This window comes from Melozone crissalis, unplaced genomic scaffold (assembly GCF_028551555.1).
Source record: "Melozone crissalis strain CALT ecotype California unplaced genomic scaffold, PUWL_Pcris_2 ptg000036l_1, whole genome shotgun sequence".
In the NCBI taxonomy this organism is placed as follows: domain Eukaryota; kingdom Metazoa; phylum Chordata; class Aves; order Passeriformes; family Passerellidae; genus Melozone; species Melozone crissalis.
Window position 1 is genome coordinate 12,524,756 of NW_026535814.1, and position 24,596 is coordinate 12,549,351.

At 44.5% G+C, this 24,596-nt stretch overlaps 1 protein-coding gene across 2 annotated transcripts in view; it reads left to right on the forward strand.

The window, feature by feature from the left end:
- The window catches only part of PDZD2 (PDZ domain containing 2), a 138,026-nt gene that overhangs the window by 46,268 nt on the left and 67,162 nt on the right, over positions 1–24,596 (forward strand). For both annotated transcript variants that reach the window (XM_054283468.1, XM_054283469.1), the window contains exon 2: positions 23,051–23,453. In XM_054283468.1, the coding sequence (XP_054139443.1) occupies positions 23,051–23,453 (403 nt within the window). The remainder of the gene's footprint in view (positions 1–23,050; positions 23,454–24,596) is intronic.

Consider the following 24,596-nt stretch of genomic DNA (forward strand, 5'->3'; position numbering starts at 1 on the left):
TAAGAGTTTGGAACAAGGAGAGAAGTAAAAATAAGAAACCAAACGAATTCTCCATTTTTGGGGACGTTGTTCCAAGTGGGCAGTACTGTGAAAGTAAGAATTGGCTTCTGTGTTATGTGTATTGGGAGAGAGCTTTCAAACAACTGTCTTGGTATCTCATGCTCTTTCTTTCCAGAATTTTGCTTTTTTTTCAAAGGAATGTTTTCTTTTTCCTCTTTGTTTAATTACTGTTTTCTGTGAGCAAAACCTCAGTGAGAATCAGTAGCTCAATTTTAAAAATGAAAAAATCTTTGAAAAACTGTAATTTTAAGTGTTTGGATGATGGGGATTAACTTTTGCTTCCAACCTAAAGTGATTCCAGGCTTTTGCGGGCTGGATGTACAGCTTGGGGCTACCATGGACCTCCAGTCAGGGGAAGCCCTGATGCCTGGTTATTCAAGGATGCAGGGAAGAACACACCTGGGAGAGCCTTGCCTGTGTATGTGCCGCTGCAGTTGTGCAGCACAACTGTGCCAGGTGCTTCTAGAAATGACACTGCACTGACGGGGGATTATTTGTGCTATAGAAGTGAAAATTTCTGGGCCTGGAATGTACCGTGAAGGAGGGAGTAGGCAGGGAACTCCACAGGGGCTTTTTTCTGCCCTGTATTTTCTACAAGAGAAAAGCAGACCTGAAGCATAGCTGCGACTAATGGGATCCTGAGCTGAACTTTGCAGCTTTCCCCTGTGATCACGGCAGACTGACCGAAGCTCTGCTCTCGGAACTGGCTGATTTCAGGGCGTGTCATTGATTTGTTCTGGGTGGTGGCAATTCCTCTGACTTCACTGCAGTTTTTAAAAAAGGAGGGGTTTGTGTTTTTCATCCAAAACAAAGCAAATCCACAGCAAAATTGTGTTAACTGCGTTGTCCCTGAAATACAAATAATAAATGCCCCTGATTTTTGTTGAGGAGAAAACCAAGGAGCTTTAGTTCAGGCACTGTTAACTTGCTATCTTTTTATTCTCCACAAAAAATTATTCAGTTCTGATTTCACAGAATTGGAGGTAAAATTTAGTTCTAATTTTAGAGCTAAAATTCTACCATTTTAGTTATACAGGCACTGTTCATATCATGCTGCAAAGAAAATGTAAGAACTTGAGTGTGCCTCTGTAGTTATTAAATGTTTGCCATTGGGGATAAAATTGGAAGGAGGAGGAAAAGCCAGGCTGAGCCAGAGGGTGATCAGAAGTCCAGAAGGTCTCAGAAGCCAGTGTGCCTGGGAGAGTATAAAAATGGGACACTGATGTCAAAGCCATTTTGGTGCTTTAAGATGTGCCATCCTCGAGTTCAAGGACCCTGGAGCCAAAATGAATGGCGTGGGTTGGGAGCAGTTTATAACTTCAAATTGTCACTTAATTTTCTTGTTGTTATTGTTATGCAATTAATGTCATGGCCATTGAGCTAAAAGATGAGGGGTTTTGATTGGATTTTTGGGTCTGTAATCGCTGCTGTGATGTGGCTGCCTGGAGGCAAGGACTTGCAAACTGATCTTTCCAATAGGAGGATTATAGCTGAGGAGGGAGTGCTGGGTTTAAAGAAAGAAAAGTTTAAAGCTGTCATATAGTGGTTTCCACTCAGATGAAAAAGAAGAGGATTATAAAGCTTTTGTAAAAAAATAAAAAACTTTAAAAATAGCATTGTTAAAGGACTCACAATGGAAAAATCGCTCTTAGGGAAAAAAACCTCTTGGGACTTGCATTTTGAAAGCATTATTCCCCACAAGTAGAGGGTGAAGTGAGCTCCCAAAAGATATGACAGGCAGCTCTCAGGGCTGTGAATCTCCAGCCCTGCTCCTGAGAGAATTTTTCTCATCCAAACTGGTGTCTGAGTTGCTACTCAGGCTACTCTGAACGATGTAGCCGCTCTAATCTGAGTCTGTGACTGGGGACTTCAAATATTTTGTTGGTTATCTTTCCTGTCACTGCATTTTTGACCCTCACATTTTGTGTAGAAAGATCTCTCCTTCTATCCTTGTTGATAGCTGGAGGTATTTTTTGCATATAGAGGAGAGGTCAGGCTGCCTCCGGGAGGTTGCTGGGCATGGGGGACTCATGCCTGGGGTGGAGAAGGGAGAAAATGAGATGGATAATATGGAAACACAGATCCATTTGATGAATGAGGGGAAATACCTTCCTTCTTTCCGTATTCCCTTGGTGCTGCCATAAGCCATTAGGTCAGGAAAGGATTCAAATGTTCATTTCAGACCCTTGATGTGCTGTCAAGTTAGCCCAAGTAGACAGGCCACTCAGATATGTGAGATGTGTAAACCCAGATTTGTTTCCTTGCTCTTTTTGTGTTATTTACCAAGGATTACTTGTATTATTTACCTAATTTTCTAAAGATCAGTGGTATTGCAGCATCTGAAGATTTTTCACTGTAGTGCTCTATTGGTTCTCTGAGTTGCCTGTGTTTGACTTGGATCAAAGCATGAAGCAGTGTCACAGGCTTCAGTACTCCCTGGTAAGGGCCAGTGTATTTAGTCATGACAAGTGTAAAACATCTCCATTTTGTGATTAAATTTCTTTTCTGTTCATGGTAGTATTTTAAAATACCACCTTCATGATAACAGCTTCTTTTCAGAACATGTCTGCATCAACTGGAAGGGTAATGGCTATAATATTGTTACAGAAATAAATTTTTTTTCACTTATTAGCAGAAATGAGTTAAATGAGGTAAAGCTGGGTCACACTACTGAACAGCATGTGCAAGGCCATGCTACAACCCTTGGCTAAAGCACACATATCCACATTTGGTTTTAAAATGCAAAACTAGAATTTGAATGCCTTTCTAATTGCCAATGCTAATTGAATTACTGGGTCATTGTGACAACCTGTGGAAAGACTACGTGGAAAGAAAGCAGCTTGGCTCGAGGACCTAAGCTGACTGGCATCGCTGTGGGTTGGTGCTTTTGGAGAGGCTGGAGTTGCCAAAAGTGTGCAGACACCTTGCTAAACATGGCTAAGGGGCTAGGTTAGCATGGGAGTCCTGCCCGGCTGACAGCCACAGGGATATGCAGGATGCTCCTTGAGCTAATGTGAGCCAGGTAATGGAGAAGGCTGCTAAAATCCTTGGGGCTACAGAAATGGTCAGGTCCATCCCTGCTTTCCTAATGATGGCAAGGAAGCAGAAACATTGACCCAAGCAAACTGAGCCCTCAGTTTGCTTCACACCAGGGATCACTGCTGTACAGCTGGCTGTGGTTCTCTCTCTTTGTATTTGGCTTTTAAAATTCAAATGCTTTGGCCAGAAACGTTATAGCACAAGTCTGTGGCTCAGAGGACATTAGTCTGTAGAGACACTTGGCAAGACCACAGAATATCTGGATGTGGAGTAACTTGCTTTTTCATTTTGTAAACCCTTATGTAAACACATTGTTTGGATCACTGGGAGTTGATTGTTTAACTTTTCTCTCTACAGTTTGAAAAGTAACAACAACAACAAAAAAGCCCAAAAGGAAGAAGAAACAAAACACTACTTATTTTCCTGGTGTGCCCATGTAACACTTTCCAAATGTAAAAGCCTCTTAGGATATGGAAAAGCAGCAACACTATTTATACTGCCTTTATGAAAAGACTGATCAAAGGAGCACAACTGTGCTTGGCTTTATTTAGCATTGATGACTGCATTAAGGTCAGGGTGCTTATTATTTTATTGAATTCAAAAGTTGTGGGCTCTGCAAAGCATAAAGCCGGCTGAGGCTCTGGTGTGTGCTCGATTTATATCGTATAATGTGCTGTGCTATCTCAACATGTTTTGTGCTCTGATGGTTGCCTTTCTTTGACTTGTCAGTCATTTGGAGAGTGTACCTTGTGTTTGGGGCTTGTCTGTCTCACTCTCTCCCTCTCTCTTTCTTAAATTTTTTTTCTCTTAAACCTTGCTGAAGGGTGTTGAGAATTAGGAAGGTTTGACCTTGCTGGGAGCACACGAGTTTTCCTCCATGGGAGAGAGCTAATCCCAGCTGTGTTCAGCTGAGCAGCCAGTACTCTCAGTGCACAGGTGCAGGGGGGTTAAAAGGCATGCATGTGCCCTGACTCATCCTGCCCAGCTGCTGTGGTCAAGCAGCTTTCTTGGCCGCTAGCAAGGCTCTGAAGAGATCTGTGGAGTAAAAATAGGCATACAGAAAAGCCTGAAGACATGAGATGAGGGCAGTTTCTGCTGATTTCCCATACAGACATGATACCTTGTAGCAAAATGCCCTCATGTGTTGTAGAAATATGGGGCAGAGTGTGGGGTTAGTGCCCTTCTTCCTGGGGTTAGGGAAGAGTGCTCAGATAGATAATAAAAAGGGTTAATATTAAAAGGGTGGTGTGCCAACTGACTGCACAGCTGATTAAAGCTTTAAGAGGTGGATCAGATTAGATCCCAGACCAGAAATCTCACTAAAAAGCTTTGCATAGCTTTCTATGGGAGCTATTGTCAGTTCTTCTGCATACAGGGTAGTGGCACAGCTTTTGTTCTGTCCTGCGGACGGTGGCTGTGAGCGGGCAGCATGGTCCACCTCTGAATATTGCTGGCGTGGGACAGCGGCCTTTTGACATGGCATAGTTCAGCATTTTATTGTTGAGATTTCTCCTTTGTAACTGCTGGTCACATTGGTGGTGAAAGCAGTGCAGCATTTAATGCAGACAAAAGCAATTCTTATGCACTAGGCAAGTTTGAAATTGTCAGGTTTTCTCACGTTCTCTGGACTTCAGAGTTTGGCTGTGATTAGTGGCCCCCCACTCCTCCTCCAATAGCCCCATTTCTCACTTTGTGTATCAGTTACTGTTGTTATTACCTTCATTTAGTTACTGCGGGGGGGGGGGGGGGGGGGTCTGTTTTGGTTTTTTTTGCTTTCCTTTAATTGCCTTTTCCCTAGTTGTAGTTTGACCTTACCACCTGCTTGGCAGTAAAGATGATGTGTGACCCTGAAAATGGAAGGTGAATCATTCTTTCCTAGTCTGCTCTTGTACCACAGGCACGTTGAGGCAGCAGTGGCCATGGTGGGCCCTTGCTGGCTGCCTGGCAGAGCTCTCCTGCTGTTGGATTTGGTGAGGGCAGAGCCCAGCTGACCCACAGCCTACCTACATTGGCCCTGGTCAGATGACCTGCAGGTGCTTAAGAGCTTCTCATTTTCCAAACACTGAATACTTTGGTCGCACTAAAACTGGCAGCTACTCCAGTAACACACTTCACATGGCATGTGTGATCTGGGAGTTTTCCCCTTGATCACTTGGAAGGAGGGCTGGCAGTCAGGACCCTGGCAGAGCTGCAGATGTCCCTATGTTTTTTCTGTCACATCTTTGCATCTGTGCATCTCTGCACGTGTTTGAGACCAGAGCTGTTCGCAGGGCTGTACTCACTCCTTCCCTGCCCTCCTGTGAGAAGATTGAAGGTCAGCCCTGGGTGCTGGGAGCTGCAGGTCTGCTACTGGTGCTCCTCTCATGGACAGAAGATGGAACTGAGTTTCAGGGATGCAGGGTGTGTGTGGTCCTGGCTGCTGCAGGGTGGAGCACATCCAAAAGATGGGCTTTCCCTCAATGTCTGCAGAGGGGGGGATTCACAGCAAGTGCCTTTAGAGCTCTGGTCTTGCAGCTGTATCCTTGCACAGCTTTGGTGTTAGAGATTAATGCACTGTCAATGCTGTGAGGTCGTGATTTGATTTAATTTATTTCACATTGAACTCATTAACTGCTCTCTGCCATGCATATTTTTGACCAGCAGTGAGCAAACTGTGATATGGGTGCCAAGGATGTGTTAGCAGACATTGAATAGTGTGTAAAAGGGTATGATGGGATGGGTGGGGAGACACTTGCCAGCTCCTGACTTCCACTAAGTTTCCACTGCAGGCTTCACTGCTCATCTGGGGATGAAATGCAGGATCTGGCACTCGAGTCTGCAGGGGTGCTTGACCCATCTTGGAAGTGTCATGATATAAAGCCAGTGTTCAGCTGCAGTCATAATTTCCTTAGGTTAAGAAGCTTCATTTTGAATTCTTTGTGACAGGATCTGTAAAGGTACAAAAGAAATTAATAAACTGAGTAAATCAATAGGTCAGTAAATCTAATAGGGATTTAAGGTCTGCCCTCCCTTCACTGGATTTGAGTAATGATGATTATATATGAGTTTAAACTGCCAAGTTTGGACTTGAATCCAGACTACTACTTCCAGCCTTATGTCCTGGCTTTTAGCTTCTGGTCCAGATCCAATGCATTAGGATTAATATATGTATATTGGCAAGTGCAAGTAGACCTTAAAATATGGCAGCTATTGGTGTGCTCTGTTCGTAGCTCTGTTTCATATATATGCATCAAGGTCTTGATTTTCAGATAAAACTGAATAAACTGGAGGAGGTGACAGGCTTTTATGTACAGCAAATGGCTTTTGTGACCCATTTTGGAGAGAGCTGGAAGTTTTACACTAGCGGCTGCTGGGCAGTACTGGCCTCCTATCCAAAGAACTGACCTAGGAAGGCACAGAAGGAAGGTAAGTGTAATGTACTAAGTAAGCTGAAAAATGAAAGTGAAATGGCACAAAATATATAAGTGAGTTTGGTGTGGTAGCTCTCTTCTTTATAGGACTTCAACTATTAAGTAAGTCAGATGACTGTTGCTTTGCTGAAGGCAAATCTCTCTAGGTGGTAAATTGTCCTCAGTCCCTCCAAGGTTTAGATCTTTTTTTATTAAAGCAATCCCTCTTGCAAACTGAATTTTGCCTGTGGCAACTCCTCTAAGGCATCAACTTCAAGCCTGGTCCAAAGCTAATTAAATCAAAGAGTATTGATCAAATAGTTGGCCTCATGCTTTGGCTTTGCGTTCTCCTTGCTTGAGCGAGGAGCTGCCTTGAAACCCTGACTTCCACTGATGTATTTAGAGCTAGGGAGAGAAAGAAGAACTTGTGCCTCTTTTCCCTTGCAGAAAAAAGTGAAAATGCGGGGGGGAATTGAGGAGAAAAACATTTGGAGAGGAGGGCTAACCTCTAAAGTGGGAGGTAGGCTGGGATTTTCAGGGGCCAGGTGCTTGTGGAGAGCTGACAGCATCTTCCTCTGCTGTTAGCCAGCACATTTCCATAGAGTCCTTGCCAAAGACTTCCCCAAAGTGAGGGACTTTAGTCATAGCCACTACAAGAAAGGCTTTGTGAGTACAGTACTGGCCCTTGTCCTCTCTTGCTTTTTGTGTCACAGGCAGCTTAGGCCAGCTCTGGTTTTGGGAACATGTAGTGACTTATATGAAAAATGCAGTAACAGTTGTAGCAGGGTGATTCTGCCTGGTCAAATGAAACAGGAGTTTGCAAACAGCATGATGAGAAGACAGAGCTAGTACTGGCTCAGTGCCTTCAAGGTAGTCAAGAGCTTTCTGTTTACCTGCATGGAATATGTGTGTTTTATGTATGTACAAGAGAAGTGAAAAATCCAGTAGAATACGTCAGATTTAATCAAACTTTTGGAGTTTGCTAATAATTTTGATAACTGTAATGGTTAGGGTAACCATTTTTTCTATTTTAAAATATCCTATAACTTTAATAATATCTATATCATTGTCCTGCATTTAATACCAAGCATTACATCCTGTAGTATTTTAGATTTAACATGTATTGTGTTAATCATCCAGACCCCAGACTTTGAGCTGGCACTTGAGCAGCTGGTAACCAAATGAATTGCCCAGCACACTGCAGAATTTTTGTGTGGATATGTATTTCTGTATTTGATCAGTGTGAGAGCACATATCCCAGACAAAGAAAAATTGTTCATGGGAGAGCAACTGCCACAATATTTCAGAGTAAAGGCCGAAGCAGCCTAATTTTAAGATTTTACATATAACAGATGAAGCTGTTAATAGCATCTTGGCATCAAGAGAGCACCAAATAAAAAGGAGAAAATCAACAGGTGCCCATCCTTTGGTTTTGGTATTTTCCTGTTTTTGTTTTTAATACCTCATTCCTTATGTATAATGGGGGTGGTGCCATTATTGTCATGGAAACGGGGCACAATGGCGATTAAAATGGATGTGGGTCTTTTGTTTCTGGGACCATGTGGTTGCTGAAGTGTCTCTTCTTGTGCTCTGTGGCAATTTGCTGAAATTATCTGATGTGTGTGACTTCCAGGAGCACAGCCAATGGAGATCATGTGTTTTGTTGCTTCTCATCTGAGTAGACACCAACAAATGGGACCCACAAATCGCCTTTATCATTGATCACAGAGGCCTTGGGGAAGGGGTGGTGGTGTTGGATATTTCTATCTTCAAAGAAGTTGGTGTTACACTGAGTTGCTGGTAGGGAGGAGGTGGACCCAAAACCCCCTTGCTGCAGAAGGTTGGTATTAAATGAGAAGAATGTGGAAGCTGGAAGTCCTTGGGTCAGTTGTTGCTGTGCTGGGTGTCAGGGCTAAGGGCTCCTGTCCTGGCTGGCAGGGAGGAGGTCTTGTGCCTCCTGAGGAATGGGGATGTGTCTCTAAAACAAGACACTGTGCTGGTCTTGCCAAAGCTTTTTGAAAGGCTGTGAAGGAGCAGCCGTGGCTCTGAGCCATTGCTGTGCTCCCGGGAGGAAATCCTGGTCTTGCGGGGCAGGTGGCAAAATGCCAGCTGATTTTGGGGAGGGTAAGGGTTTGTCAGGGTTTTACTGCTAGAGATGGGGGTGGATGAGGACAGAGGGCAGCCTTAGGGCTGCTGTAAGGTTGCAGTGAAAATACCACTGTATTGAAGTGCCCATGGCAGAGTTACTTGGCATAGACATGTACAGTCTCTGCTTTGCATGTGGGCTGTCTTAATGCCCTTCTGTGTTGCTGAAGGAGCAGAAATGTCCTGCTACAAGGATGTGATCCAGCCCCCTGCTTGTCCAACAAAGAAATTCTTGTTGCTAAACAAAAGGCTTTCTTAAGAAATATATAGATGCCCAGAGTTTGAATTTATGCTTTTCTCTGTGGGATGAGTCATTGCACTGGTTTTTAATAGAGCCCCTCTGGATTTATATGGCTGCTGCTCAGATTAAACTCTGATCTGGTGTGTGAAATAAGATTCAGTAGTTGTTGTGCTCTGCTGCTGTCCTGACACTTGCAGAGACTTGCTGGTTAAAGTCTGCTTCTCGCTTTTTCTGTGCAGATAGCAGTTACTAAATACATTTTGGAGCATCCTCCTTTCAGGTGACACTGGCTGTCTGCATGTGTTGCTACTTGATGTTTTTTTTAAGCAAACATCCAATACCTGCTGGCTTGTTGGTTGTATTTTGTTTAATTGAATTCAGTCTTATGTGAGAACATGCTGACAAGACCAATCAATACAGTCAGTGAAAGTGTAGGAAGAGGAGGGGAAGGAAATCAGCTATATGACATGTTATAAACTAATAACAAAGTTGTTGTGATGATTTGTAATGGTAAATTTTACTTCCCCCTGTCAGAACTTGCTGCTTTTTTTCTCCTCCCTGTAGTTGCTGCCAGGTTCTGCCCTGAAATTCAGAATTACGATTTGTCACACCTTTGGAGCAAGCAGTGTCGATTCCCTCGGGGAGGGGAAGTGAGCTGGAAGAGCTGGTGGCAGAGCTGGGTGCTTTGGGTGGGGCAGCGAGTGGAGGAGGAGCAGGAGAGGAGGGGGGATTGGGGTTGTAGGGAGTGCCGGTGGTGCTGAGCCCTCGGATGCATCCCTGCTGGTCTCTGCTGTAAGTAAACGTGCATGTAAAGCACATAAATGGAAGTCAGGAAAAAGGGAAATTTCTTTTCCTATGATGCTGTTGCCTTTGACTTTCTTTACTTTTTTGATTTTTTTTTTTTTAAAGAAGCAAAGGCTTATCTGCCAAGTAAACCCGCTCTTTAAGAAGCAGGGATGGGCAAGAACTCTTGGAATTAAAATTTGTGAGCCTTGCAGTCTGCTTCTCTGCCCTTTGCATATCTTGTGGGGCTTTGTAAACTTTGTTTTGCTTGACAGCCTGTGTGCATCTATGAGGGAGGGTTTGCCTCTGGCTAGTGTGCCCTTTGCATTAAATTAAGCAATCCCCATTTCTCTGTCCTGTGAAAGCTGAACTGGAACAGCTGTACAGCTCAACTGTAGTACAGCAACTATTTTTTTTACCCTCTTTACTTTTTTTTACTGCAGCTTTGTCTTCTCTTGTGTGTCTGTCTTCCATCCCCTCGTGCTGTCACTGTTGAATATTCAAACTCTTGATCTGCACATGGGCTAAAAATCATTATTGCTTTGAACTTACAAATGAATTAAGTGAATTCCCACATCCACCGCAGGAAAGGAAAATATTCAGTTTGAAATATAATTTGGAGCCTATAGGAAAATACATCTGATGAAGTTTGTGCTAATTCTATAGCTTCAGTACCAAAGCACCAGCTCTGTTATCATCAAGAGTATTGAGTGCAAGCTCTGTATTTTCATAGTAACTCAGTATGGCTAATTAGTTTGAAGGCTCTTTGAAGAAGCCGATGTATTGACTAAATAAGCTCTTATTTTTCAAAGCAACTAAAGGCATTCTTAATTTACAGAGCAGATAGTTGTAAAACTGCCTTCAGTTTGCATACCAGGATCCAGTTGAAGCTGAGTGTGCTCGGATTCAGGCTTACTCCTGCTCCATCTGCCAGGCTTGGTGTCAGTGTGCTCCAGGGAGGTTTCTGGGTCTTTGGCACAGTAGCACAGCGTGAATGTGTGCCACTGGGCTGGATGTGCCCGGGAGGGGGATGTCACGTAATGGCTGCCTCTGCATCATTGAAATCAGGGGCAGTATTGCCAGTCTGTTTGCAGGCAGGTTGAATCCAATAATGAAGAGCAGCTTTGGGTTTCTAACCAGATGACATGGCTAATCCTGAGGCATGTATAAAGCGGACGTAGTTATTAGGAGATTTGTGGCTTTGAAAGTTCGGATTCCCTTAGTGCAGTTTGTTAATGGCAAGGATTTGCAGTAAGTGAATAATAGATGAAAGTCATCAAAAGGCTTACAGGGGATTTCTTGTGACGTGGTGCTGGTCTGTCTCATGCCAGAGCTGCAGATTTCTGGGTGGATCGTAAAATCTAAAAAAATAAAAGAAAAAAAAAAGGGAAAGAAAGGACAAAGAAAAAAAGGAGGGCAGTCATTCCTGTTTTGTGTCGCTTTGGATGATCAAGTTGATGGCGTGATGCGTTGGGAAGCACAGCCACAGTGCAGAGTGCTGTATGCTTAATTCCCTTGGCTCTGGCTTTTCCACAGGCCAGCAGTGCCCCAACAGCAAAACAGACCCTTCATAGCCCCAGGGTCTGGCAGCTGGAGGGGAAGGGATGCCCCTGGCCATCTTCCCTTCTGCACTGTGCAAGGTGAGCAGGGCTGGTGCTGCACCTCCTCACCATCTGGCACAGCTCTTCTCTGGGCTCCCAGGAGTATTTCTGCCTCTAATGCCTCTGGTACAACAGCACCAAGCATTTCCTACAAGCCAGGAGCTGCTCAGACCCCACTGCAGTGGGTTCTGCGGTTCTGGGTGACACCTCTCCTATGGGACTGTCCCCCCTGCTTAGGCAGGAGGGTGTCCCAGTGCTTGTGACGGGGACTTTGCTCAGCTGGGGTGGTGCACAGTGATGCCTGCCCTTACCTGCTTCTGTGGTCATAGATTTTGTCCTTAGTTACTGGGCTGCTGCACTTGCAGACACCTTTTGCATCAGCCCCTGCTAAGAGCTCAGGTTGGGGCTCCAAGCAGCTCCTCCCCAGTCCATGAGGAGCACAAATCAATGAACATCTCTCTCTATTGTCTTGCTTTAATAGAGGTGTGAGGCAGAAAAAAGTTGGGCAGAAAAGCTATGGGGTGATATCCTGACATGGGATGAAGTGTGAGAGCTTGCTATCTCCTATTTGTTTTAATTTTTAAAAAATGCATTTAACTTGGCTGTCATGTTCCAAGTTGAATTGCACCTGTGTTGTATTTGGCAGCATCTAATGAAGCTACAACTTGGGGCAAATCCTGATGAGTTTTGGCTGCAGAAGCAGCTGGAGAAGATTGATTTGATGCTGGGAAAAGCCAGCTATGTGAATAGCTGCAGAAAGCAGAGTGCTATCCACCCTCCTGACTGTTGAAATAATCTTCACTTCCAGGGTGTTGGTAAGGACTGTCCCAAGGCAGTTTCTGTGATGTTAGGCTGCATCATGGCCTGCCAGAGGGATGCTTGTGTGTTTTGTAGCTGGAAGTGTGGTTACAACAGCCTGCAAGATTTGTATTAAATCCAGAAACTCGACTGTGTGCAAAGCATTTGTTGGGAAGGTTGAAGTCATCTGCAGGCTCTAATCCATGGGCCCTCTGAGGAGGGCATGTCTGGCTTGTTTGTGTTGCAAAACCAAATGAAAGTTGGGAAATGCTTATGGCTACTGCCATGTGTGTTCCTTAATTCTTGTCCCTTTTGGCTTCATTCAAACTCACTGTGGCAAAAACAGAAAGTGAGGATGTAATTAGAAGCTTGTTTATGTGAGGATCCATGGAAAGAGGCAAAGTCCCTATAGGCTGATAGGCACATGTATATCTGACATTGTTCAATTCCTGCCTTGCAGGTTGTTTTGCGAGACCTGCTGTAGTTCCCAAAATTTACTTGAGCATTTGATTTTGGGGAGGTGCAGTGTTGGTGGAGGTTCCATCCTGGGGGCAATTGTCACCTGAGCAGGTGTGACCTCTGGGTCAGTGACAGCCTCAGCAACTTGGTAGATGCTGCTCTTTTGTTGGTGATCTGCTTCCGGATGGGAATCCTGAGCATCCATCGGTGAAGTGCCTGAATGCAAAGCAGTGCACTTGCCTGGGCATAAGTAACCTCAGCCCCATCACTGGGCAGCTCACTGGGAAATGTTTGTTCTCACGGGGAATTGTAAAACTGAATGAGTGTCAGCACGGTTTGCTTGTTTTAGAGAAGGCGAGTCCTTTAGTCTGGCCAAACAGCAGGAATATCAAAGATCTGTTTAGGCAGTGGGAGAGAGAAAGGGTTTGGTGTGACTGACGGAAAATGTTGAGCAAGAGATGGTGCTTTGTGCAGGGTTATTATGGTTGGAAACCTGTCCCAGCACGCAGGGGAAGCACGGTTCAGCAAGCCCATAGTCAGAGCCGAAAGCAGTTCATCCCCAGGATTTACTGTGTGCACAGCCGGTCCCCACCGCAGAGACCAAAACAGTGAAGTTAAATAGCTAAACCTCCTGTCCCTGCAGGCAATGGCCCTCAAAAGGCAAAATTATTGTTTGCAAGAGTGGGTGCAAGTGAAAGGAGACGCTGACAGGCTGGTAGGGAGGGCTGAGTCTGGGCAGCCTGTAAGCATTGTGGTCGTGGGTGACAGCATTGCCGGGCGTGTTGAGAGTCTCTCCACTTGTGGAAAATTCACTCCTTTTCTTCCTTGGGCCTAGCTGTCCTGAAATCACAAAAAGTAATGTATGTATGGGTACATTTGTATGAGTTCAGGCTCTTTCCCACCTCTTAAGGTTTCTTGCAGTATTGTCAGATCATACTTTCCAACTTTTCCCCTGCTCTGATGGAGTGTTCGGTTTTCCATTTTGCTGTTAGTAAAGAGCTGTATTTCTCATCTCAAATACACATTTCTTAGCTTTGTGGTCAAATTGCAAGATCTGGGGATGCTGAATAACAGGAAAGAGGAAGCAGTTGATTTACGTAGCTACCATTTTCAGTATTAGGAAGAATCCTGGAAAATGCTTAAAGCCAAGCAGTCTTCTGAAGGCGAGTAGCCCTTGCTGCTAGAATTGGCCCCCTCAAATAAATCTGAAAGCTGTGAATTTTTTCCTTCCCTATCTGCCCCCCAGCAGTTGCAGGGTTATTTGAAGCCTGGCTTCTCTCTGTTAATAGGGCTCCTCTCAGGAGTTCAAGTGAGCCTGCAATAGCGTTGGAAATAAGTCTTTTCTAACCCAGCATACTGCTTCCTGCTGTAAAGTAGACTTGATTAAATTTTCTGGCTCTCATTTTCATTGCTTGCAGACATCCAAACCTTCACTTCTTAGTGGAAAGAGGTACATTGGGAATTACAACTAATGTTAAAACCTAAATAATGTGATTTGCCAAAACAATATTGCAGAGATTGTTATTTTGTTTTGTTTCATGTTTTTTTTTATTTCTCCCCCATTTGAGATACTGTTGTAAAATTTTGCTGCTGGAATAAAAGATATTTCAGTGAGATGTGTTTGTTCTCTTACCTTTTGGGCATTTGTGATAATTTCTGCATGAGGAAAAATAGGCAAAGGGATGATCTCACCTCCCAGAAACAGCCTGTACCTGCCACTAGCACTTCCTTGTGCTGCTGTAGCAGCGCTGGCTGGGGGCAGATTCAGACCCCATGGTCTTGCAGTCCTCCCACCAGCAAGCTTGGCATCAGGGAGTTGTCAAAATCACACATGGAAATTTTTGTGGCATCCTCCCTGGCAGCTCTGTCTGTGCAAAATTCCTGGATTATGTTGAAGAATATCGTCTGTGCTGAACTCATTCAGTTTTGAGTACAAACCATTTCTCTCCGGTTAAATCTATTCCTGGCTGTCACTGCTTCCTGGTGTGATTTGAAGCTGGGGGCAGAATTAGATAAAAGATTTGCAGGGAGGAAGAGGGAAGGATGTGAGCTGGATGCTTAGAAAGCGGTTGTTTTAGAGGGATGATCCTAAAATAGCATGGAGGAAAGGCAGGAAGCCCTGGAAATAGGGTGGCGAGGTGTAAACACAATGACAAGATTTGAGAATTCAGGGTGAACTGGCAGCAGCATCACACACTGGAGATACTTTGTACATGGGTCACACGTGGATGGCTTTTGACCCTCTTGCTTCGTGTGAGGCATGTGTGCTTTCCAGCTGGGTGGTTTATTTTGGGCACTGATCTCAGGCACGTGGTGTGATTCTTGGGAGTGTGTCCTGTGCAGGACCAGGAATTGCGCTCAAGGATCCACGTTGGATCCTTTCCAACTCAGAAAGTTGGAAATTTCCAGCTCAAGAGTGTTCTGTGATTCTGCTCCATGTTTTGCAAATGGGCTTATTTGGGCTTTCCAGAATGGAGTGAGTCTTATACCTTGGTAGGAACAATAGGTAATGCAGGAAAGAGCAGATCCACCTCTGGGCTTCCAGAGAAAGGGAATTTGATGCCTTCTTTGTTAAAAGCATAGAAGAGGTGTAAAACTCAGCCTGCCTCTTAAGTGCTCAGTGAAACATCAGTTGTACAGGGGGGCATTGGAAACTGGGAGGAGTTGCGCAGGACGATATTTGGAGCTTCCAGGATCTTGTATTCTAAAGGAAGTCATCGTGATGGGAGAGGCTATCTGATCAGCAGTAACACAGCATAGGTCACTCAGTAAACACAGGTGATAATGCCCATGTGAAACTTGGTGTCATTTTGGCCTGTTACAGCCAAGGTTTTTGTAATTTTTAAATTGATAACTAGCTGGTTTAAATTGCTTAGTATATTGTAACTGGAAGTTATATTTGTGAATGTGGCTGCATATCCAGCAGAATGTCTGTTGGCAGCAGAGCTATGAGCTAACAAATTGGAGCCAGGATGGTTTCTGGATTAGCCTACTTCTGTTTGTACACTCTGCCACTAACCAAGAAACAAAAAGAATTTGGCTCCTTAACACCCATTAGTCTATCTCTAGGACCCAAACCCAAAAAGCACTATGTTTCTGTCCACTGTGACCTGTAAATGCAGATGTGGAAGTTGCATGTTCACTAAGATCAGGATCTCTGTAAAGCTTGAGTCCAAAATCTCAGCAGTTGGAATGCAGCATCACTGCTCTGCTCTGCCAGGACAGCCATACATCAGCAAATCCCAAAGGATTTTATGATGCCTGCAGCTGCAAAATCTGCTAGGTTTGGGGTGTCTGTCAGAGCTCTTGGGGATCCTCAGGTGTGGAGAATTTATAAAGCTCCTCAAGTCATCCTGTTCAGTTGTTTGTTCTGGGAGAGGAGAGGGATCAGTGGCCATTCACATCATTTTTCCACGTGCACTATAATTTGGGGGTCCCTGCTCTGCTTGTTGGTCTCCCAAAGCCCTGCATGTGCTTTTGAAGCATCTCATCAATGTTCAGGGCAGAAGTATGTGAGTTTTGTGCTGTGCCAGCATAATTGAAATGGTCTTCTCTCCCCACCTGTGTTGGGGATGTGATTCAGCTGGGCTTCCTTGTGTGCGGAGAGGGTGGCCTTCGTTTGGATTTTAGAACTGGGTGGTGTGAATGCCATGCAGCCAAGGCCAGACACTGCTCCTGTCTGCAAGGTGTGTGCAACTCCCTTGCCCTGGGCTGCGGCCACACACGTCTCAGCCCTGTGTAGGTGAGGGCTGTTGGTGGGAGTGGAAGTGTGGTCCTCTGCCACTGCCATTCTTCTTCTGTCCCTGCCCCTGTGCCCTGGGACCAGGTGAGGGTGTGTGATCAGATGAGGGTGTCGTCTGTGTTTAAAATCTTCATCTTGAGGACTGAGTTTTTAAAAGTTTGCTGTGGCTGGCTTATTTTCAGGGTGGATCGTTTCCCCCCTTGGGTTCATTTGTACTGTTGCCCACATGACTGTGCCAGCACCTGAGCAGGCAGGATATGGGGTGGGAGGAAAGCTGTAGTGCTCTTTGGTGTAGGCTGATCCCAGATATAAGTTGATTGTGAAACTGCAGTGTTTAAATCCAGTGGCTTCACCACCTCAGACCTTACAGTAACTCTGTGGAATGCCATGTTGTTGGCCCTATGTTTCCATGGGAAGACTTGCCTGGGCTCCTGTCAGGGATGTAGAGTGCAGGAAGAGAAAAGGAATTCAGTCTTCCCAAATTCAAAGCCACATCATTGCATTGATACTAGGTGGAGTGAGGTGTCTCACCAGGCTTTATCTTGGTCCTGTGTCACAATTCCATCTTCCAGAAAAAGCTGTAGACAGGCACGGAGTCCGTGGAATTACAGCAGCAATCCTCCCTCCACTCCCTTTCCACCACTCCTGAGAGTTCGGGATTTCACAGTGTACAAGGAGGTCTTGCCCAAGGCCTCCTGCCAGCCTTATCAAATATACCTTGAAATTTAACTTCCAAAATTGTTTTTTCTTCAAAGTTGCGCTAAATCTAGTTGCATTCTGTGCTATAATTTTAATTGTGAAAAAACATGCCATAGACAAAACCACTGGATTCAGTTTTGTTTTTCGGAAAGCTGCCAGTTAGGCTATCTTGAGAAAAACACAGTGTGCCACAGAGAGCCATGGCTGCTGAGAGACTTAGGGCTGTTGCTGCTTAACCTTAGCCACAAGCTGAGGGCTTAGGGTTGCTCATCCTGAAAAGGGAGATGGGAGCACCTTCTGTGTTGTCTGTGCTGTTTGAATGCTCCCCTGGGTGTGATTAATAGGTGAGCTCCATGGCTGACTTCTCCTTTGCCCTTTCTGCCTTTCCTCAAGTTTATTAAGGGAGGCAGAGAACATTGTGTGCCTTGTTTGTGCCATTGCCTGCACAGCCTGGGGCAGGAAAGGGCTTGTTGGTGATGAGATATTGGATCAAGCTCATTCCTGGTATGCTTCAGGTTCTGTGCCCAAGACTATGTTGAAGTAACAGCCAGGTTTACTAACACTGTTGCTTTCTGCTAAGATAAATTATGGCTGGAGAGCTTAATCCTCCAAAGAGGTCCATGAGAGGGCTGGTCATCAGGTGTCTGCCTTTGCAGCTCTCAGGAATTGGAACCTCTTGAAAGCTTGGATGTAGCAAGGTTTGCCCTGGTCTTTGTAGGTTGGTGTTCCCTTTTGCCTGCAGACATTGAGGCAAGCCCGACTCCTGGCTGAAGACGTGGCAATCTGTGGAAAATTCCCATTGGTGTTTGCCAAAATCAGTCCTTAGTGGGACGGATGTTCTTGCACAGTGACAGCAGGGAGGTGAGGGTTTCATCAGGAACATCAGTCACTATCTGTTAGTCATTAATTTGCCTTACCTGAAAAGCAAGTTTGCTCCTTTGCAGGCATCATGGAGAAATGTTAAGTTTAGCTTTTAAAATCCCCCTTGGGTCTGGAGGTTTCAGTTCTGCAAGGATCTGCACTGCCCTTCATCTTTCCAGCCTGAAAAAGATTGAGTTTCAAGACATTTTACCATGCCAAAGTCCTTTAGAGAGGAGCATAAAAATGGTCTGTCTGTCCTGCAAAGGACATTATAGGTCCCGAGAGGGCTAGGCAGGGGTTCTGAAAGTGGTCATCTCAACTGAGGGTTCTGCTCAGTTTCTGTCTCGGTGAGCTGCGTGGTGGGGTGGCTGGAAAGATGTCAGTGATACTCTGTGTGTATCATTTCCAAAGAACTTTTTGATCTGTCAGGATGAAGGTTTCTAGAGAAATGTTAAATAGCATTATTAGTGTAAAATAAACATACTTCAATATTTCTGACCCTAAAGTGGATCCAGATGCATTCTTATGGCTGCTGGATCTGCTTTGATTTTTCCATGGCTCAGTGTGGCTGTCTGTATTTGTTAAAGTAAGCTAGGATGTGACAGAGAGCTTGTCAAAGCATGCTCTTGTCAAGTCAGAAAACCTTTATATTTATACATGCACACACTCAATTATATATATATATATGTAAAAAAAAAGGACAAAATTACTGTCTTAGTCTAAGACACTATTTCCGAGTCTGACACTTCACATGTGTGCCAGGGAGGTTGGAATAAACTCAGTGAGTTTATCAGTTTTTATGATCACAGCAGTCAGTTCAGCTGTGTAGGGGAGAAATGGGATTTGCCTGAATAACTCAAAATAGTCTCCCAAGGAAGCGAATGTGTGTCTCTGTCTTTATAGCTCTGATACAAAAAGGGTATTAAATATCCCTTGATACCAGCTACAGGTTGCATTTTCCAGTCTGTGGTTGAGCTTTGCGAGAGGTAACTTTCCAGCTTTGTTTCAAGTCTAAAACAATTTTTCTCTGGTTTTAACGATTATCAAAATTTTCATGGTTTCTCTACTACAGAGAAGAACTAGTCTTCCCACTGCTTAAGGGTTACATCTTATATGGGTTGGGGTTTCACCAGCACTGGTGCCAGGGTGAGATCAAAGCAGCGGGAGCAGCTGGGTGGTCCTTCCTTCTGAGCATGCCAGTGGGAAATGTTTCCAAGCCAGTATTTCAGTGATTTTTTTTTTTAGATCCTGTTTGTGGAGATGATGCTGCAGTGTCTGAGGGGACTCCCAGCTGTGCCAGGGAGATTTGACACTACCTTGCAAAGTGTGGATGAGTGTTCTGCTGGTAAAATGTTTTGGTTTGGTTACTGATACTGACAGATGTATGAACAGCTACTAAAATCTCTTGCATTCTTAAAATCAGTGGTAATAGGATTTGTTATGTGTTGTGATTTGGTGGCAGCTGAAGTATCTGCTCAAGGTTTCTTAGCTGGTGTATTCAACCAAAACCTATTCCATCCTCTGCAAACCAAAGTGAAAACAGAGAGTCTCATTTTCCAATAAATTTAGATAAATCAAAGCTGAATTAGGGCTGCTTTTTGTCCACACACCTTCTCCGTCCAAGCTGAGGTCTGTGTTCAAACTCAGTGACAATTGGGAGGTCACTGTTAATTCCCCACATCTGTGTTGAGAGCTGTTGTGTATGCTCATCAGCTCTGATCCTGCCCTGCCTGAGACACTGTTGGTGTATTGATCACAAAAATCTCTGCAAGTGCTCTACAGGGACCAAATCTGAAAAAAAAAAAAGGCTTTTCTGCATTGCACACTTTAAACCCCTTGAGAAGGGGGATTTGAGATACTTTCCATATTTTTGCAGTTTTCTGCTATCCAGAGACTGTATAATTACATTTTATTGAGTCTATCCCACTACTCCCTTCTGGCATGGGATGCTCCTGGATTGATAGAAAACAATTTAAAATATGAAGGTTCTCTCTCATTTGATACAGCCTTACCTGTTCTTTGCACAGTGTTGAGAGCTTGCTGTGCTTCCCTTGTGGTTTATTTTTTTGCTTTTTACTTAAACAGGAAAGAAATGGTGAAGGAAAAGGAAGCCAGCCAAGTACAAGCTGGCATGTATTTAGCAGAAATTGCAGGTAGATCAGCTCCTTGGTTATCATCCCTGCCTTGGATGGGCAATACAAGGAAATGACCACAATTTCTTAGTATATTATTTTTGACTTGTCTCCCATCTTGTATTATGAGTTTAGTGTTCTATCAGTGCTAGTTTTCCTGGTCTTTGGTTTGAAAGAAACTCTGGAGATAATGGTGCCACTTACTGCATCCCTGCTCCCAGCAGGACTTAGCTTGTCCGAAAATACCTGACATGATCCAGTGTATGCAGTGACTTGCTGCCATGCAAAGGTAACTGCTCACTGACCCAGAGAACACTTTTTTGTGTGTGTGTGTGTGTGTGTGTGTGTAAATTACTGTGTTCTTTGAACTGCTGAGAAGTACTCAAGACATAAGCCCATGAGTTACTACAGGCTGCATGCCTGGAACATGCAGGCCATCTCAACATATGGAGTAAATCATCGCAACTCTGCTGACTTCAGTGCAGCTGCATCTATAACCACTTGCTGTAACCCTGCTCCAGACTGGAGGGATGATTGCGTATGAAGAGTGGATAGGAAAAAAACCCTCCCTTTTTTCTTACAGCTTTACACTTTATGAACAGAATAAATGGGCCATGAGTGGAGGTGACACAGTAAATTATTTTTGCCTCTTTAGAATTACTTTATTTGGACAAATGTGAAGTTCCCTCTTGTTCTCCGTACTTCCTAAATCAAGTAGTTGATATGCATACACTTGGTTGCTGGCATTAAAAAATACATCAGTAATTAGTTCAGAGATTGGTGTTTCAAAAAGCCCCATATACATGCACCTGCACAGAAACAAATCAGGCAGAGTTGACACTGCATAAAGACAGGGTGGGCAGCACCCACATAAGGCACACGACTATAGGAAGAGGAGCTGCTTTCCTGTTTCCATGTGCCAAGAGAAGCAGTGCTATCAGGCTTATGTGTGATGGATCAGAGTGCAGTGGTATTGCTGCAAGCAAAAGTCATGAATTTTAATCAACTCTACTGGCTGCCTTGAAATTTGAGTTGAAAGATAAATGTGAAAAACAGGCAGCCCATATTGTTTCTGGAACAGAATTGCCCCTTTTCAGTTGATTAAAAGAATTCTTCTTTTAACTTGATAATCAAAAATAATTCCATGTTAGATCAGGATTTTTTTTTTCTATGCTAACCCTTCAGGTCCTGCCTGCTTCATGTGTCTCCTAGAGCCAAGTGTCACCTTGTGGCCACCCAGACAGTTGACCTTTGCTGCAGAGACTTCCCAACTGGCAGGGCTTGTTGGCTGTCTGCTTTCAGCCATTTGGAAAAAGATGCGTTTAGGGCTTTATTTAAATATTCTTTATGTCTGGGGAAGGGGAGAAATAAAAGGATTGCCTGGTGAAAACTGAAAGGACTGTCCAGGGAGTTGAAGTTCAATTTGTATTCATTGGGAACTTTGGCACAGCAAGCATAGTTGTCCTTCCCATCTGTGGCTCCAGGGCTGCTTTTAAGGTTATTTAGTTGTGGTATTCATTTAAACATCAGTCTTCCTAATTAAATATAAGTGATTTGAATGCCGATGTTGTCTGTGGGGGACATTGAAGCTTTGCAAAGAAGTGGAGTGAAAATACCAGTCCTTGTCCCTGGACAGAAATACACACCCATCATATTACTTCCAGCCACTGCCAGGCTGGTCTGGCTTACTTGGAGTAGTTGCGGGTGCTTTCCTCACCCCTTTGCTTCAGGGGTTATCATAGCTGCTTTTCCTGTTTTGCCATTAAGTCACCTCTGTGCAGGATGAAGTTTGAAGGATTTTTTTTATGGCCAAACAACTTTTAAGGGAAACGGAAAATTAGCCTACAAGCAGCAGGGAGGGAAAAAACTTGGTGGCAGACTCCTGAGTGGTTCCTCCTCTCTCTGTGCTGTGCTGTTTTCTCTTATGATCTATGGTTCAACTCCACACCTAGTTTCTCATCTCCTCTAAAAGCTGTAGGTTCAGCAACTGCTCTGTATTAGTAAAGAGTTCATTTCATTGCAGCTGCAGCACAGGCTTACTTAATGCTGTGGGAAATTCATGCTGCCTTCACTAGTGAGAAAGGCAATATAGTTTTGGGGCCTAAATTAGTGTGAAAGGGCACATACAAACCTGCTACATACAAATTCCAGCTTGTTTGTACTCTCAGTTGGTTACACCCTTGGCTCAGAACCCAAATATTTCAAGAATTTGGGTTGAGGTATATCCTTTTCTAAAAGAAGCATGAAGTTGGATTCCCCTTTTGCATCAGTGGGTGCAGTTTCTGTAAGGTCACAGAGGGTTTGTTTGAAACAGAAATGTTAATTCCTTCAAGGCATGTCCCGAGACTCTGGGAGGGGAAGTGATGCTTTGCTCTGGTTAGAGAACCTGGGGGCTGCTCCTTGCACAACTGAGATGACTTGGTCCCTGTTTTGATTAGAATATGCTTGTTATGAAGGAAACCCGCCTGATTTCCACGTCTCTGTGAAGCATCTGGGATGCCTTGTAGTGCTGTACCTTGCTGTACTGGGGCCATTGGTGCTGTGCCTGCTTACCCTAGTGGCTGTTTTTTTTTTATTTTCCCAGCGGCCTTCAAAGCATGTACATATGCTGAAGCAGAAGATTAGTTTCATTAAGGAGGCTCATTTCAGATGCAGATGCTCTATGGGCTTCTGCACAAATGAATCCTGCCTGATTTAAAAAAATTTTTTTAGAAAGTATTTCTTTATTTTAATACTCTGCTGGGAACATTCTCTGCTCTCCTTTCCTTACTTCACCTTTACATGCTGCTACGCTGCAGATATGGAGGTCAGGGCGTGTGAACTGGTGGCATTTATCAGCTGTCATGTTGTGCTGTGGTGGGATCAGCCTGGGTGGCTGGTAGGACTGTTAATTATTCCTGGTATTTTCTTCTGATACTGAGGAAAGAACATTTGCCAATTCCTCGCTTTATCCTAACCTGCCCATACACCAGATAATCAGCTGGCTGAGACAGTGCATGAACATCACGGGGCTCAGCGAGTTGTGATGTTGAGGTGGGATGTGGGCACTGCAGGGTGAGTGGTCCATGGCTCTCACACATCTCTCATCCCTTTCCTTGCAGTTACCTGGCCGAGCAGTGCTGGAATGGCGGCTTTGTCTACCTGATCATGTTGCGCCGCATCAAGCGCAAAGCGCCTCTGCCTCCCTCCAACGGCAACAACAGCAACAGCTGCGACCCCAAAGCCAAGCCCAGCCCGGAGCCCGGAGACAGAGCTGCTCAAAATGGGAAAAGGACCAGGAAGTTCGGGGTCATCACCAGGACGCCGGGCAGCAAGGACAGCAAGGAGAAGCTGGGCTCAGAGCACGGGAACGGGCACTGCACCCCGATGGAGGTGGAGGTTGCTCAGCCAGAGACCTCTGAAGCAGAGAGCAATGGGGAGGAGCAGCACCAGGGCACCGGGGTGCCCTACCGGGGCCAGCTGTCAGATGATGGCATGCCAGACATTGGGGACCAGGCTGCCCAGGTATGTTTGATTTGATTCTTCTGGAGAAGAAAGCAGCAGGTGTGCAAGAAAATTAGATTGATTTCTTAAGTAATTCTCTCTGGTTTCAATGCTCTGACCTTGGACTGAGCCTGTAGGTGATAAGAGAAGCTGTTCGGGCACCCAGCTGTGGGATGGCATCTAAAACAGGGGGGCAGGAGGATTGGAGAGTTAAATAGTAATTGTTGGAAACCTCTGTTATACGCCAACTCTGATGGTGGGTAGGTCCTTTAATCTCTTGACCTGTCAGGGTTGGCCTCAGGATTTTTTGTTGAGACAACTGATGACCCTATAACACTGGAGCAGGAGATGTCAGTAGAAGATGGTAATTTTTGTCCTTTGGAGCTTCATGTTTAGCTCTGCCTGGACTTGATGTCACCTTGCAATTCATGTTAACATTGGGATTGAAGCTTCCCTTTTTGATGCACCAGACCGCATTGCATGTATTTGTGATACGAAACTTGTTTGGCCAGTGTCTGGGAACCACATGGAAGTAATTGTGGATTTTGCTCAGAGTTGATGAGATAGACAATTTGTTAATGTTTGGGACGACAGTGGGATCGGGGCTTTCATTGCTTCTCTCTTTGCCCTAATGGAGATCTTGGGGTTTGTTGCCTGTCTGGAATTGCAGCATTGCTGGATGGAGGAAAATAACCCAAGCCTTGATCAGGTTTCAGTATGCATCTATCACCAGAAGCACTGTCTGCCAATCTTTCCAGAGGCACTGATAGTATAAACAGATGAAGGCTGCTTTGCTGGGCTCGGGGCTGGCTGCAGCAGCTGGTTTTGGTTTTAAGACTTCAAAGCTGGTAACAAAGCACTGCGAGTGGACATCTCATCACTAAATTCTGTTGAAAAAAGCAGGGAATTAAATGTGCCCTCTGAATTAGTCCTCCTCAGCACTACTCCAGGGTAGTGGTGATCACGGTTGAAAAGTTACAGTAATTTAATTTAAAGTACTTTGTAAGAGCTAAAAGCAATTAAAAAAACCTCTGATTTTAAAAGAAGCGTAATTGCAAAAACTTGCTCTTTGCATCAGTGAGACATGTTGGATTCTATGGTGCCACAGAAAGGGTAGGGTGCTTGTGTGTGTGTTCTTGCAAGCCTCATAACTGTAGTCATTCT